The sequence below is a fragment of the Macaca fascicularis genome, chromosome 6 (genome assembly GCF_037993035.2).
Source record: "Macaca fascicularis isolate 582-1 chromosome 6, T2T-MFA8v1.1".
Taxonomy (NCBI): domain Eukaryota; kingdom Metazoa; phylum Chordata; class Mammalia; order Primates; family Cercopithecidae; genus Macaca; species Macaca fascicularis.
The window spans coordinates 168,088,130-168,104,200 of NC_088380.1; the positions used below are offsets into that span (position 1 = coordinate 168,088,130).

General features: G+C 34.8%; 1 protein-coding gene across 2 annotated transcripts in view; it reads right to left on the reverse strand.

Annotated features, from left to right (window-relative positions):
* Window positions 1–16,071, reverse strand: part of GABRB2 (gamma-aminobutyric acid type A receptor subunit beta2) — a 263,966-nt gene that overhangs the window by 31,709 nt on the left and 216,186 nt on the right. Inside the window, exons 8-10 of one of the 2 annotated variants that reach the window (XM_005558444.5) lie at window positions 15,004–15,156; window positions 11,445–11,689; window positions 6,914–7,027 (exon numbers count right to left, since the gene is read on the reverse strand). In XM_005558444.5, the coding sequence (XP_005558501.1) occupies window positions 6,914–7,027; window positions 11,445–11,689; window positions 15,004–15,156 (512 nt within the window). The remainder of the gene's footprint in view (window positions 1–6,913; window positions 7,028–11,444; window positions 11,690–15,003; window positions 15,157–16,071) is intronic. The other variant, XM_005558446.5, reaches the window with a different exon arrangement.

The window sequence follows — 16,071 nt, forward strand, 5'->3', positions numbered from 1 at the left end:
AGCTGGGACTACAGGCGCCCGCCACCTCCCTGGCTAGTTTTTTGTATTTTTTAGTAGAGACGGGGTTTCACCGTATTAGCTAGGATGGTCTTGATCTCCTGACCTCGTGATCCGCCTGTCTCGGCCTCCCAAAGTGCTGGGATTACAGGCTTGAGCCACCGCGCCCGACCGATTTACAAGATTTTAAATACCACTAGAGGTATTTGCATTTTCATGTTTGATAGAATTCATTGTTGAAATCTTCTGGCCTAGATGCTCTTTTAGAGTGGGAGTTATATTTTTCTGTCAATTTTGTTAAGTTCATCTTTGGTTAATTGGTCTGTTTTTCTTTTCTATTTCACCTAGGCTAATTTTTTTCTAATTCATATTTTCTAAGGGTGTCATGAATTATATATTCACATTTTCTAAGATCTTTGCATAGTTTTCTTTTAATTTCCCCTCACTGTTTAATTATTATGCTTTTAAAAATTACTGCTTTGGTATATTCATATTGTCTTCCTCTTTGCTTCCTTAATAACTTTTCCTTTATCGATTATGTCTTTATTTTACTTGTGGGTTATTTTATTTTGATTTTCTACTTTGCTAATTTATAATTGATCTTGATTTTTCCTTCTGCTTTATTTAGGTATTTTTTTGCTCAACTTTTTCTAACTTCTTAAATTGTATGTGTAATTCAGTTTTGAAAACTACTTGCTAGAAAGATGTTTTAAGCTATGGCCATTTCATTGTTAACTAATTTAACCACATAACTGAGGATTAATTATGTAGTATTTAAAATTAATATTATTTTCTAAATGGTCTTCAATTTAATTTTTATTTTTATTGTATCTTTGACACGTGACTTGCACATAAAAGAGTTTTTACAAATAGTAAACTTTATAATTATACCACTTAACATTTCTGTCATTTCCTCCTTTGATTTCCTATCACTTCAATTTATTTGGATGTATTTTTATTTGAATTATATGATTTATAATGATCATATCTTTATTTGGGATGGTAATTATGATTATAAAACTATCTCTTGGTTGTGATACTTTTATCTTAAATTCATCTTTATGTAGTAATAATGATCAATTCTCAGCTTTCTTCAGATTTGTAATTGCCTCATTTGTTTTTTCCCATGACTTTATTTAGAACAGTTTCTAATGCCTTTACTTTAGAAATATCTCTATTAAAAAGCATTTTGTTGGGCTGGTTGCTAGATTCAATCTGAGAATCTATTCTTTCCATAGATGAGTTGATATATGCTCTACACAAAGAAGCTTGGCCTTAATTTTGTCATCTGAATTTGTGCTCTAAATTAGCATTGCAGTCATCCTTATTTCTATTTCTGACATCAAGATTTAGCTACATCATCTGCATCTTTCTTCATTTCCTTCAGGTTATGAAGGGTTTCTGTAAGATTTATTATCAGTTATTACATCTTCTACTATAATGGTCCTCAGGCTGTCATGCTGTAGTGTATACCACTGAAACCTGGGGCATAGAAAAATGTAGATTACTAAGCTTTCCCCACTAAAGATTTTGATCTATACTGTCTCAGCTAGAATCTACTTTTAGGCAGATGTCCCAAGTGACTGTCATGTTGGCAATCTGCGACAGATCCCTTGAGAAACACTGTCATAATGGGAATCTATGTTATCTAGGCTAATTTTATTATTAATCTTTAACTTCTGGATTCATAAGCTCTAAAAATAAAAGAGTAAATACTAAGTTCTTGTTATAAATTAGCAAACAAACATCTCCTCTCTCCTCAAAATTACCACTGCATAATTTTAATTTATATTATAAGATTATTTCCTGTTTCACTGTTTTTACACATATTTAGTATCTAGTTTTTAAAATATTTCAATTCGGTTTTATTTGGAAACCTTAACTCCTGGACGTGTATAGCTTTAGTTCTACACGTTATCTTTTTATTATTATTATTATTATTATTATTATACTTTAAGTTCTAGGGTACATGTGCATAACGTGCAGGTTCTACACATTATCTTTAGTTCTAAATGTTAGCATACCAGTCTTTCCTGTTCCAAAGTTCCTAATTTTGACTACCTTTTACTTGAGTCTAGATTGTTATATTACAATATTATTTCCCACAAATAAGGACTCATAGATGCTATTCCTTAATGCCTTGCAAATTGAGGATAAAGTATCTTTCATTTGTCATTATGAATCAATAGTAATAACTTAGGTTATACTTTCTCCCCTTCAGAAACTTTTAAGACATTTTCCATTGTCTAACAATATTTAATACTGCTGTGGAGTATATTAAAAGCTAACTTTCTTTTCTCCTTGTAGGGCATTCACTTTTTCTTACTGGAAGTTCAGTAATTTCAGAGGAATATAATAAGTAGTTAAATACGTTGTATAATTTTAAATCTTGGAACCCATTACATCCTTTTAAACTTGTTATACATACCTGTAAATAAATTAATTAATGCAATTATTAATTAATTTCAAATGGTGCTAATAGGTACAGCAAAACTTTTCCAGGGAACAACCTGGTAATTAGCGGGATTAATTACTTTCATTACATATATGTACAAATACAGAACGTACAGCATAGTAGTTAAGTATGTAGGTTCTGTAGTCATATTTTCTGTTCAACCACTGCTTAGCTACCTAACATTAAGAAAGTTAATCATGTTCTGCGGGTCTGAGCTCACTACTCATAAGAATATAATGATAACAATATGGGGTAATAATAAACACTGACGTAATATATGTAAATTGTCTAAGCACGTAGTAGGTATTCAAGAAGAGTTTATTATTGTTATTATTATTAATATTTTGAGATAGAGTCTCCCTCTTTCACACAGGCTGGAGAGCAATGGTGCAGTCTTGGCCCACTGCAACCTCCACCTTTGAGGCTCAAACAATTCTCCTGCCTCTGCCTCCCTTGTAGCTGGGACTACAGGCATGTGCCACCATACCCAGATAATTTCTGTATTTTTTCTAGACAGGATTTCACCACGTTGCCCAGGCTGGTCTTGAACTCCTAGGATCAAGTGATCTGCCTGCCTCAGTCTCCCAAAGTGCTGGGATCTCCAGGTGTGAATCACTGTGCCCAGTGAAGAAGTGTTTATTATTATCAGCATTTTTATAATTAGATTCTGACATTAGACTTAAATATTTTTTTCTATTCCATGTTTTCCATTCTTTGCTAACATTAAGGTTCTGCACGGTTGATCCACAGTACCTGTTCTGTATATTTATTATGCTTCTTCTGAGAGATTTTTATCTCTAAAACCTTTTCCTCTGCATTTGGCATGATTTACTACAACCTGAACTTTGTGTTACTGCCTTGATTTTTTGGCCCAACTGATTATCTTTCTTACTGTTTTAGATTGATTTGTTAGTTTCTATAAGGATTGCTTTGCTTTCGTTTTCCCTCTTTTAATCTCTTCTTGTTTATTATTTTATTTTTGATTTTTGTTTCACATATTCTTTCAATTTTGGTGAGAAAATATTTTGTTACAGGATGTTTTCATTTATCTTGAAATATACTTTTTAAATATACTTTTGAGATACTTTTAAACACATTTTTAGTATCTTGAAATATACTCTTTTTTTTTTTTTTTTTTGAGATATTGTCTTGCTCTGTTGTCCAGGTTGGAGTGCAATGGCGTGATCTCAGCTCACTGCAACCTCCAGCCCCCGGGTTCAAGCATTCTTCTGCCTCAGCCTCCCTAGTAGCTGGGATTACAGGTGCCCACCATCACACCCAGCTAATTTTTTGTATCATTAGCAGAGACATGTTTTCACCATGTTGGCCAGCCTGGTCTAGAACTCCTGACCTCAAGCGATCCGCCCGCCTCAGCCTCCCAAAGTGATGGGATTACAGGCCTGAGCCACCGCGCCCGGCCAGAATATACTTTTTAAAAATATAAAGGTCATTATCTGTCTTTTGCATGTTGAGGTCTTCTCCTTGCCTTCCCCATGTGGTAGTTTTCTCACATAGTTGTGACACTGTTTCTTTGTTTAGATGCTTCATCTTGATGGAGACATTGCTTCTGGGTTTTCCATATGTTCAATTAAAATTTAGATAGATTTCTTTTGATTCTGCTTGCACTAATTACTGGACTTGCTTATGCATCTCTGCATCTTTGCAGAGCCTCAGTTTGAGATGGGTATTGATAGTTTTTATTTTGTTTTTCTATTGCCATTTTATTATTTGTGGCTTTTGGAAAGAGAATAGATACTACACACGGGATTTTGGATTCTTCTCTCTCTCCTCTTTTCCAGCATTTATCACAATTGGACCAAGTTAAACATGTTTTCTGTTTCTTCCTCATTTGTGGGAATGCAAGGTAATTGTGTGCATATACACTGTGTGTATGTGTTTGTATGTGGTGTGTGTACTACCACACTCTGAGATGGCTATTAGGTATGTAAACTACTATAGAACCTTCCTAGGGCACAACCAGACAATATATATCACCACTTTAGAGTCATATAACTTTGAACCTAGCAAATCAATTTTAAGAAATATATCAGGAACAATGGTGTGTAAACCTGTCAGCAATGTGATGTTGATTTTATAGTTGTTTATAATGGAAAACCACTTAGAAACAATGCAAACATCAAACAATAGGTGCTCATTGAATATATGTTAAATAAATTATGGCACACACATTCAATTACATATCTTATAGCTATTAGAAATGGTGTATACTTAAAGATATGAAAAGGTAATTAGGAAATAACTGTATATAGAAGATTAGAATATGATTTTTATATAAAAATATGTCATTAAATGTGAATAAAAGGCAATGTTGATAATGATTATATCTGTGTGGGAGTGTGCAGGTGATTTTCACTATCTTTTGTGTAAATTTAAGAACTACCATGAATTTGTTTTATAATCAGAAAAATAGCTATAGAACTAAATAAAATCTAGGAAAGATACACAATCCCTGCCACCATCTCCAGAATAATTACAACTATTTTTTGAATGTCCTTTGCCTGGTACTACATAAGGCTGTTAGTATAATTATTTCACTTATTCTTCTCGGCAGCTCTATAAGACAGAAATTAGATTTTTAGTTTTCAATTGAGGAATTAAAGCTTGGAAAGGCTAAACATGTCTAATGTCACACAGCTTATAAATGACAATGCCTGAATATGAACCCAGTACATATAACCATAAAATCCACTATTCTTCCCAGTACCTTTTGCAATTGTGACATATATCTTGATGCTCTTACAGGTTACAAGTTTACTAGAAAGCTCGTTATTTGAACTTTCAAATACTAGACTTTATTTCATAGCGTGAACCTAAAAGAGGACTCAAAGGACAGCAGAAAGACATACCCAACATAGAAAAGTATAAAAACAAAAGACATTAGAATTCATATTTCAATTTATAAAATTCATTTTCATTGAACATTTTTGTTAATATGACACTTTATGAGATAGAGGAAGAAGTCTTAACAAATTAGTGTTCAAATCATAGGATAAGAGAGTATTAACCCTTTCAAGCCATCAACTGAACAATTTAATGCGCCAATGAGCAAATTTTCAAAATATCCTCATCATCTGAGGATATCCTGAATTTTCATGTGGTTTTATGCAGTCTTTACAACAATCATGTAGTGTGTTTGATTTTGGTTTTCAGAAATACAGCCTTCTTCAATCATTTTCATCATAAATCCAACTTTCATACATATTTTCTTCTACATAATTAACAATCGACCCAGAATAATGCCCAATCAAATCAATCTACTTTAATTTCAACAAGAGTAACTAAAGTTAAAAAATAAGGACAGCAGCAACAACATAAATGAGATAGTCTGAGAGCACAGACATAGTAGGTGATGGAATGTTTAGGGGATTGGAACAAAAAATAGTGATTAACAAAATTTCAAACATCTCTTCTGTAATGTAATTATTACTATTTACTAGACTTTGCTACTATATAACACAAGTAATGAAGTCAAAAAGTGACAAAATCCAGAACAAAGAAGCAATTCAGTAGCTTATCCATTTTGTCCCCTACCCCAAAGGCAACAACAATGATGTATTAAAGATTCTGGAGTCAAAGCCACAAAATTAAAGGAGAGCCTTATACTTAGAATATATAATAATGGAAGCACTTCTGGCATCAAGTCCTCATAGAACAGATTCACGAATATCCAATATCATTTGCTAAACACTGGAGTTGAACAAGTAGTAGATGATAGGGTGGAATGGTGACAATTATCTTTTTCCTCCTTCAATTTGGAAAGCAATATGAATGACAACTTGCCAATTAAGATCACCAACACATGAGGATTCAGAAACTAAACTATGAGTCAAAAACAGGCTTTCTTTAGAGTTCATTTAAGTCAAGAGTTTTGGTAAGCAACAATGTCAATTATTGGCTTTTATCTGTCATTATAGTAATGATGAGCCTGCCAATACAATACCTATTTGTAAAATAAATAACAAGAAATCAACAAGGACTTGATGCAAGCGTAACATTCTTAGACACAAGTTAGCAATGTAGACAAATTTCTGAATTCTGAGCTAACCAACAAAAGGAATGATTAATTCTCCACCTACTCAATCCAAAGCATCTGAAAAAAACCAAGCACAACAACAAAACTAAGAAATAATGATACTCTTGTCCTCTCAGGACAAATGAAAAGAATTCTCAAAATACGATCCATTAAATTTCTTTCCCTAACACAACAATAATTCCTGAGCGAAACACCAAAGCTTAGGTTCACCAAAGCTATACTGAAAAACTAAACCTAGGAAAGCCCCACAAAGGTCTCCTGAAAAAATTTTAACTTATCCCCAAGACCCTGTGGATACATGTTCATAGGTTATCCGCAAAGACCCCACACATTTTTTTAAGGGAACAGCTAAACAAATTGGCCCCAACAGAAATACAAATAAATGGATTAAAAACTGGCTATCTAACCGTATACAGAGAGAAATCGTAATTGGTAGTCCGTCTAGTTGGGGAGAGGTTTCCAGTAGGGTCCCACAAGGATCGATATTGGGTCCCATTTTGTTTAATATCTTTATAAAAAATCTGGAAGACAAAGTAGAGAATGTGCTAATTAAGTCGATTGATGCTACTAGATTAGGCCTGATGGTTAAAGTAAATTGGATATAGATAAATGCTACTGGTCTTTAGAAATCCTTTAGATCAAGGCTAACAGAGAATGGGAATCTGAATAAGTTTTTAAAAAATGTTTTGTTTTTAAAAAAAAACATCAAATTCCAAGCAGTAGAAGTAAATTGATTGAAAGTATCTTAGTGGCTTTGCATTAGAAAAGATTACGCACAATGGATAAAGACAACACAAAGAGTCACAGCACCCACGAATGCAGAATAAAGAACACTCTTAAATGGAGATCTCTGTGGTGCAGCTTTAGTTAGAAAACTGTTGGCTGCAGGTGCATTTGATATGTGCAAGTACCATGGTGGTAAAAAGGTAAGAATAACTTGATTCTCAAATATACATGTTTTTAGTATTTGGCAGAAAAATAAACAAGGAAACAATATAAAGCTTAAAAGAAAAGTAAAGGGAGTTGAAACCTAAAGCTATGGGCAGGAACAGTGGGTGAAATCAATCAAAAGCAAATTCCATTAGGACACACACACACACACACACACACATGCACACACACACCACTAGAAGAATGCAAGAGAACATAGGAAAGACTCTCCTAGCATTAGAATAAAGATCATGTTTAAACTACTTCAAAGGACACTTTGGAAAAAATATTCAGTAGACCTCATGTTGGTTTAAATTTTATTTTTAAAATCTTAATACAGTACTACTTGTCGAATGAAGACAACTGTGAAAGTGACACTTGCTTATAAACTTTCATGTGCAGGTAGCTGGGATTTTTCAGGTGAAATCAACTGAGTTGGAATATATAAACTAACATGGAATTAACTTTTCAGTTTTTGTTTCTTTGTTTTTTATTTATTTTTTTTTATTTGCCAGCACACTTGTATGTACACTGGAGAAGGATAGAAAAATCCAGATCAGAACTTTTAAATGCTTGCTATGCGACCTTGTCTATTTCACCTTCTTTAGGCACATAGGCTTTTACGTCGATGAAATGACAGGATGGAAATTATTTAAGAGCTGCAAATTCACTTATTAAAACAAAAACGTAAGGGAAGCTAATACAGAAAAGAGGCTGAAAAAAAAAATGCGGCAGTATCTGCTGAATCAACACTGGGCTCCCCCCTAGGCAGGCTTCCCGTTTTCAACCCTGCCTGACCTCAGGACAGAGCATGTGTTCAAAAACCACTTTCAAAAATCTGACACACTCCTTCCACCTTTAGGAAATCACCAGAGGAAGGTGAAAAATTTAATCCCACTCCGATTTTCCCAGAGCAGCCAACACTTAGCTGATTATAAGTGCTTGATCTTGGAAAAAAAAATAACTATAGAATTACAGTTGAAAAGAAGGGACATTCTTGATAAGAAATGGGGTGGTATTATTCATGATGCTGACACAAAAGACAGCACCACATAATCAGGAGCAATGTGGACCTCCTCTAACATTGCAGGCTGAGTGAACAAAGAAACAGTGAGAGTCTGGAAAGCTTGATGGTCAGCGTTTTGTTTTAATCTAATCAAAATGCGTTGTAGGTTTTCTGCTCTGAGAAATAACTAATAAAGTTTGATGCAGTTGATTTGCTATAGATTTTACAGCTAGTACCCTTTGAAAAATGATTTTCTTGATTTGACTTTAAAACTTCTAACACAAAACTTTCGCCTCTAAACAATACTCTGTTTTAGGCAGGTTGCTGCATTCCACATGGTAGGGCATGTAGAACACATACGCAAGCATCACCAATAAGTACGGGGACTGCACATTTTATTTTAAAAAGTAATAATGCTTACCACTTACTGTATTTTAATATTTTATTAATATTTATCACTTACTGAGTGCCTACCATGTACTGAGGACTATATTAACCTCTTTCCACATTATCACAATTGTGTTCATAAATAACTTTATGAGAGGAATTAACCCCATTTTACAGATGAGAAAACTAAAGGGTCAGAGAGGCCAAATTTTTTGTCTACTGTCACACAGTCGTTAAATGGGAAGGTAAATATTGAACTTGAAAGACTCTGAAATATTTGTTCAGAACCATTGTTCTAAATCATGACTCCTGATGTCTTGATTCTCACACATGCTGCTCAAAGAAAATGGAGAAACAACTTTGCTAAAGAATATTTAGATGACAAGGATATTATTTTTTTCAGTACCTCAGTTTCTTATGTCTGAAAACAAGAAGTTATGGGGAAGCTATCCCGTGTACTGCAGAATGTGTAGCAGCAACCTGGGCCTCTACACACTAGATACCAGTAGTAAACTTCATCCCCTAGTTTTTACGACTAAAGATGTCTCCAGACAATGCCTAATGTCCTGTGGGAGAAGAAAATGCTCCTGTTTTGAGAACCATTGAAAAATACGAAATAATCTCTGGTATCTTTTTTGTTCTCTCCTATTCCATCACTTGAATGGTCGGGTCTACCTTCAGCCAAGAGGATAGGCTTTTCACCACTATGGGGTAACTGCCTGGTGAACTTTTCTCTATTTCCATTTTAGAACTATCTGAAGCTCTGCAGGTTCAGTTTGTATTAAACCTTCTCTCTCCAGGTCTTAACTTTATCGTTTAAATGCAAATTGGTATAAAAAATAGGGTAGATGAAAGTGAAGAGATCAGGTGTTATTAAGTTAGACTTGCATTATGCAATTGATTTAGACTCATTTCAAACTGAAGTTCTATGAGATAGTGTTATTTATTTATTTATTTATTTATTCATTTATTTATTTATTCTCTTTTCTTCTCTAAGACTACCATGTCAGGAAAATCAGAAAATAGGTTTAGAAAATACTCTTTCATTTGACAACCTGAGAGAACCACAATGGTAAGTTGGAATCTATTGGTAGATTCCAGTAAGTCAAACCTTGGGTATGGGAAAGAATTTGACAATTTCCTAGACCCTTATGGTGTTTTGGTTCCAAGGGCCATACTTAAAATTTGCAATGTTGCAAATATCATCTTCTAAGCAATAAATGCCTTGGATTAGACAATAGTGTAAAACCAAATATTGGACCTATGGATATGTGAAAAACATTACTGAGTTAGAAGCTTCCATATGGTTTGCTCCAAATACAACTTAATGGTAGAGATTATTTATGCTTTGCTGTCCTTGGAATTAAATTGAAGTTAGAAATATCAAAACATCAAAGAAATAATCAGTTTTTGTTATAATTAATAATTCCAGATGTTTTAAAAGGATTAATGTTTTCCTAGTCCCATCATGATGAACTATTTATTGGTCCAATATTACACACTACTTTATAAACAGTATTTAGGACAGATACGAAAATCAGACTTTTCTTTGGCTTTTGCTAAACGTCTAAATGTGGTTTCTGGGAAAAGACATATAAAAGTATTCTGTTAGTGCAGAAAGTGCTATAACAGGAAGCCAGGTGAAGTTTAATATAGAGAGTAAAGAGAGCTGGCTCTACTGGGACTACCATCAAAAACCTTAAAGTGGTGATTCTCAAATTTGGATGCAGATTAGAACAACCTAGGGAACTTTTAAAAATTATGATGCCCATGGTTTCTCCAAGAAAATCAAATCAGAATTTCTGGGGAAGGGACAAAGGCTTCAGTTTTTTTTTTCAATCTGTGCAGGTCATTCCATTGGCACCCATGATTGAAAACTACTGACTTAACAAATAAACAGAGTTTACAGTTTTGTGGGAATTATTTGACCATGTCTGACTTAAGCAAGATGGTGGCCTCATATAGTCAAATGCTGCAGTGATAAGTGGTATATGTGCAAGGCATTATTATTTAAGGAGAAAATTATTTGTCTTTTCCCCCCTACTCTTCTTATATTCTTCTGATTACTTCAAAGAAAGAGTCTCAGTTTGTTGCTTGGTTGGTCTGTAACACATCTCTATACTTGCTTATCTTTCCTTTAAGTCAAAGAGAATGCAGATTTAAGGACCGGAGACTTCATCTAGTATAAATTAGAACTTAATGATATAGTTTTTTAAATTTGTTACATATATATATATATATAAATATAAAGCTATTGTCCAGTAAGTAATACTGACTGAAGTGACATTAAATTTCCTTTTTAAATAAATTAGGTGAATAAATTTGAAGAAAGCATAAATAATTACAGGTACTATACTCATATGTGGGAAAAAATCATAAAGGTCTTCTCATCTTTGAGCACTCCTCCTGTTAATGAAAAGGGCATCCCAATCTTGTGTCATGAGTTTGGTCTGTAATTGTGCTTCTATCACTCATTGTTTGTGTGATTTGGGGAAAATTACCCATTCTCTTCCCTGGGCTTGGTTTCCTCATTTGCTCAACAAGGTCATCAACCTGTATTGCTAGCATTCTTCCATGAGTTTAAGAAGCAAGGAGGGCTTGCCCTTTGAATTTACCTTGTTGACGTCCAGGCGCATCTTCTCATTGTTGGCACTGGCAGCCTTCTCAGCTGCTTTCTTTTGGCGTTGGGGGCCCCTCCCAAAGAAGATGTAGTTGACTAAAGCATATTCCAGAAGGGCCATGAAAACGAAAACAAAGCACCCCATCAGGTACATGTCAATGGCCTTCACATAGGGGATTTTAGGGAGAGTTTCCCGGAGGTGGGTGTTGATTGTGGTCATTGTGAGGACAGTTGTGATTCCTGAAAAAAAAAATGGGAGAGTTAGAGTAATAATGTTCCTATCTCCTTTCTTCTTTCATAATAGCTGGAAAGGTGATCTATATTCATTTTCTCATTCATATACGCCACAGCCTATTTATTAGGCCCTTATTATTTTATGCCAGCCATGTGATAGGGTATGGAGATAGGAACAAATTAACTTACAGTGATCACTGAACATTTTGATCACTTCTTTTAATTAAATTTTTGTATTCATAGTTATATATCTAGTGGGGGTTCAAAATGTGAAGTAAATGCTATGATGAGCACATATGTAAGGTGAGAGTTGAGAATATGGAGAGGACTCTAGGTCAACTTTCTGATGTGGCAGGGACAAGGTTAGGAAATAGAGACTTTTAAGTTGATTTCTGAAGAATGAGTAAAAGTCACCCAGGCAACCCAGAACTGGGGGTCAAAAGTCATGTTTGACTTACAGGGACTGCTGGTAGAGAGAGCTTTTATATCAAGGTTGGATTTCGGGGAGAGTACACAGCCCATTACCATGATCTCAGGAAAATCACTGTGTGTACATTCCTGGACAGGATGGGAAGAATCGTGAGAAGAGTGGAGGTTATGAGCCATACAGAGAGCCTAATGGGGGAGTTTGAACTTAAAATTAAAGGCAATGTGGAGCAGGGGCCAGCTTCAAGCAAGGGGGCAATTTGCTTTTAGAACAATCACTGTGGTGGCAGTGTGGAGGATGGGGAGAAGCAGGCATGGCAGGAGTAAAGAATGCCAGTTAAGAGGTTTTCAGAGTAATTCAACTGAATGATGAAAGTGAAGTCAATTAAAATAACAACAAGGGTATTGAAATTAAAGAATACATTATACAGGCAATATAAATAAATGATTATAAAACATTTGGGAATTAGAAGTGGAGGATAACAGAGAAGCAGGAATCATAGTCCTCAGGTATATGGACCGGACAATTAGGTATATAATGCCCAGATAAATAACACAGATGCATTTTAGGACTCCTTATGGAAAATGTGACACTGGGTCAGACTGTAATTGTTCGTCCTGTTGAGTTGGTATCTCTGATAGTGGGAAGTAGTTTCCCTCTAAGCTGTAATTGGAAGGTAAATGCACTGAAAGTCCAAGGTCCTGAGTATGATAAAGTCCAGCTTTGTAGCAAAATAGTGATGTGAAAATAGACAAAGATCAGAGGTCAAGATCACACAGATGGAAAGTCGTAGAGTTGCCATTGGAATGAGAATCTTTCTGACTCAGGAATCCAGGCCCTTAAACAGTATCCGATAACACATGCTGAAAGTTAAATTTCATTCCTATGATTTTTGGGGGACATAGTTTTCTGATTTAATTTTATCTCACTAGTAATAATGTCATAGTTTCCATTTTGTTTTTATACTCCACCAAGGAACAGCTACAGAAAAAACAAATCTGAGCATTTGATTCAGAGCACACCCATAAAACCTTGGTCTTGCTTTAGATACAGGTATCTTACATTTCTCATGTCTTCTGTATAGCCATCATTTTGAGACATTTTCCAGTTTCAATTTTCTCTTCATCATTTCAACTACGGATGATCCTGTATCATATGTATATAATAAAACTGACATTGCTGATTTTACTATTTATCTAAATCTCATTTTTAAAGTATTTCTGAACCTAGTAAAAAATTGCTCACATAAAGACATTTTAAAAATGTCTTCTAAAAACTTAATAAATTATTTATTCTTCCTGTAATAGATACAAAAAAGACAGGTTTCAACTTTGGAAAAATGGGATATTTGCAAATTTTATTCATTCTTTCATTCCGCAACTGTTTACTGAGCACCACTCCCCATGCAAGACACTGCAGATATAAAACTAGATATGGACCTTTCTTCCATGGATCTTTCATTGCTGAAGGGGAAAAGGACATCACACAACTAAGTAAACATAAGTTATAACTGTGGTTAGTCTAAACACAGGGGAGGTCTATGGCACTGCAAGTGTATATATCACAGGTGCTTGACTCAGCCTGAGAGGTCATTCCTTCTCCTTCCTTCCATCGTTGAGCCACATAATTTAATTTTAACCCCGTAGCTGAAGTGATCCCTTTAAAACAGAAATCAAATCATGCCACTTTTATGCTCATTCAATGGCTATTTCATTCAAAATAAAAGCAAAACTTTGCCGTGGCCTACTATCCCTTTGTGACAGCCCTTTTGTGATCTTTTAGGCCCCTTTCACTAACATTGTCTTTGCTACTTCCCCTGAACTCACCTGGCCTCATAAGCCTCCTGCTGACACTCTTGGATTGCTCCCACCCAGGGCCTTTGCAGTCATCTGGAATATTATCACCCAGATATCCACATTGCTCTTAATCTTCAAGTCTTAGTTCCAATGACAACTTCTGAGTGAAGTCGGCCCTAATTATTCTAAACTGAACTCCTAGCAAACCCATGCCCCCTTGCTTTATATCCTTCTATAGATTTACCATATTGTATAATTTATGTGGTTATTAAATTTATTGTATATCTTTTACTGCTAGATATAACTTTCAGAAGACTGATCTATCTCCAGTGCTTAGTACAATTAGCATATGTTAGGTATTTAACAATTATTTGTTGAATAATAAATGAGTGGCTCTTCTAAGAAAGTAATGATTGAATTGAGGTCTCAAGGTAAAAGTGAACAATTCAACATTTTAAAGGGAATAGTCAGAAACCACAATAAACAAGATTGTGTAAAAGGCCATTAATTTACTTTATCTGAAGTTAATAACAAAAATGTTTATGAAATGTAATTTATTCTCCTCTTGTATTTGTTAGAAAAAAAAAATCAAGCATAAGATGAGAGATGCCACAGATTACTTCTCAATATTCTTACTTTGTTGTCTCCTGCCTTAGCCATGCTACTCTGAAATGTTAATAAGACTTTAGAATTCTTTCTGTTTATCCATTTGCTACACACCACATTGTCTCGTCTTTCATGCAGGAAAAAAAGGTGGAAGGGAACTCTTCTTAGGTAAAGAAGCACAGACACAAATTGAACAATTATGCAAGCAACATTACATGAAATATGTTTCAATAAAAATATCAAACTGATGGGACTAATCTCATTATCAACAGCTATACGGTTAACTAATAATGACTTGAAAGAGCTTTACTTCATGTTTAATTGATTTAATGCTGAATCAGATCACCCAAAGTCTCATAGCTAAACTCTTGCAGTGTGAGAGGTTCAGTTCATCATGCATCACAAATTTCAGGATAAGGAAAACGCGTGCATGCAAACGCAGACATGTACACACAGAGTCAAAGTCCACAAGCAGTAATAAAATGACCTACCTAATGCCACCCTTGCAGCTGAAGCATCGTAGTTAATCCAGAAGGAGACCCAGGAGAGGATGGTAATCAGGATGGAAGGCATGTATGTTTGCAGGATAAAGTAGCCAATGTTTCTCTTAAGCTTAAAGCTGAGGGATAACCTGGGATAGGAACCTAGAAAGGCAATTTTAGAACATCATCATTATCAATCAATATTTATAGGATACTTTTCTTTAACGGTCCATAAACAGTACATCGTCTCTCAATTCAGATTTAGCTCTTGGTGAAGGACACTTTCTTCTGCAAAAGTAGTCTGAGAGCCCTGAGTTTCTAATTACCAGGAGTTACTTAGTGTGGAAAGCATCCTGTACTCATCAGTAATTAAAAGAATTCCAGCTCTTCCCTACTCAGCCTCATAGAGTGAATCAAACATGGTCCTCCTCTGTAATTGTTAGGACAATTTGAGACAGTCTTTTTCTTCACTCTTTCAATTGTTTCTTAGTAAGTTCATCCTTTAAGTTAGTCTTACATGAGAGTGAGGCTGCATGTTCTGGCCATAGTAAAAGAAAACTCTTCTCAAGCCACAGATTGCAGTTTAAGTCTGTGATCAGTGGTGATGTTTCAGGGAATGTGGGTTTTTGTAGGTTTTCACGTACATGCATTCTTTTCTTTTATAATAGTTTCATTGCTTCCATTGGAGTTCTAAAAGTACACCTGACCCACCAAAAGGTGGAGAATCATTGCTTTTGAACAATATTTATGGGAGATACAACTAAAGAATCAGCTTCCTAAATCTGGGTCCTTTGATGGTGATGACCTGGGGAATTACCCTTTAATAAAACAAGATAACTAACAGAGCACAGTCTTAGACTATAGGAAGTTCACATGATAAGTAGCCAGGGAGAGGATATTCTCATTGTTTGGAAGAAAGCCTTGTTTAGTTTTTGGAGGGCTAGGCTAAGTGTCTGAATATGATAGTAAGAATATTCTAAGTAGGAACTCATTTTCATAGATTTTTAGGAATTCAGCAGACCTCAAACTTAGGAAAAGTTTCTGTTTGTTGTTGTTGTTTTAAAGTTAAAGGCAACT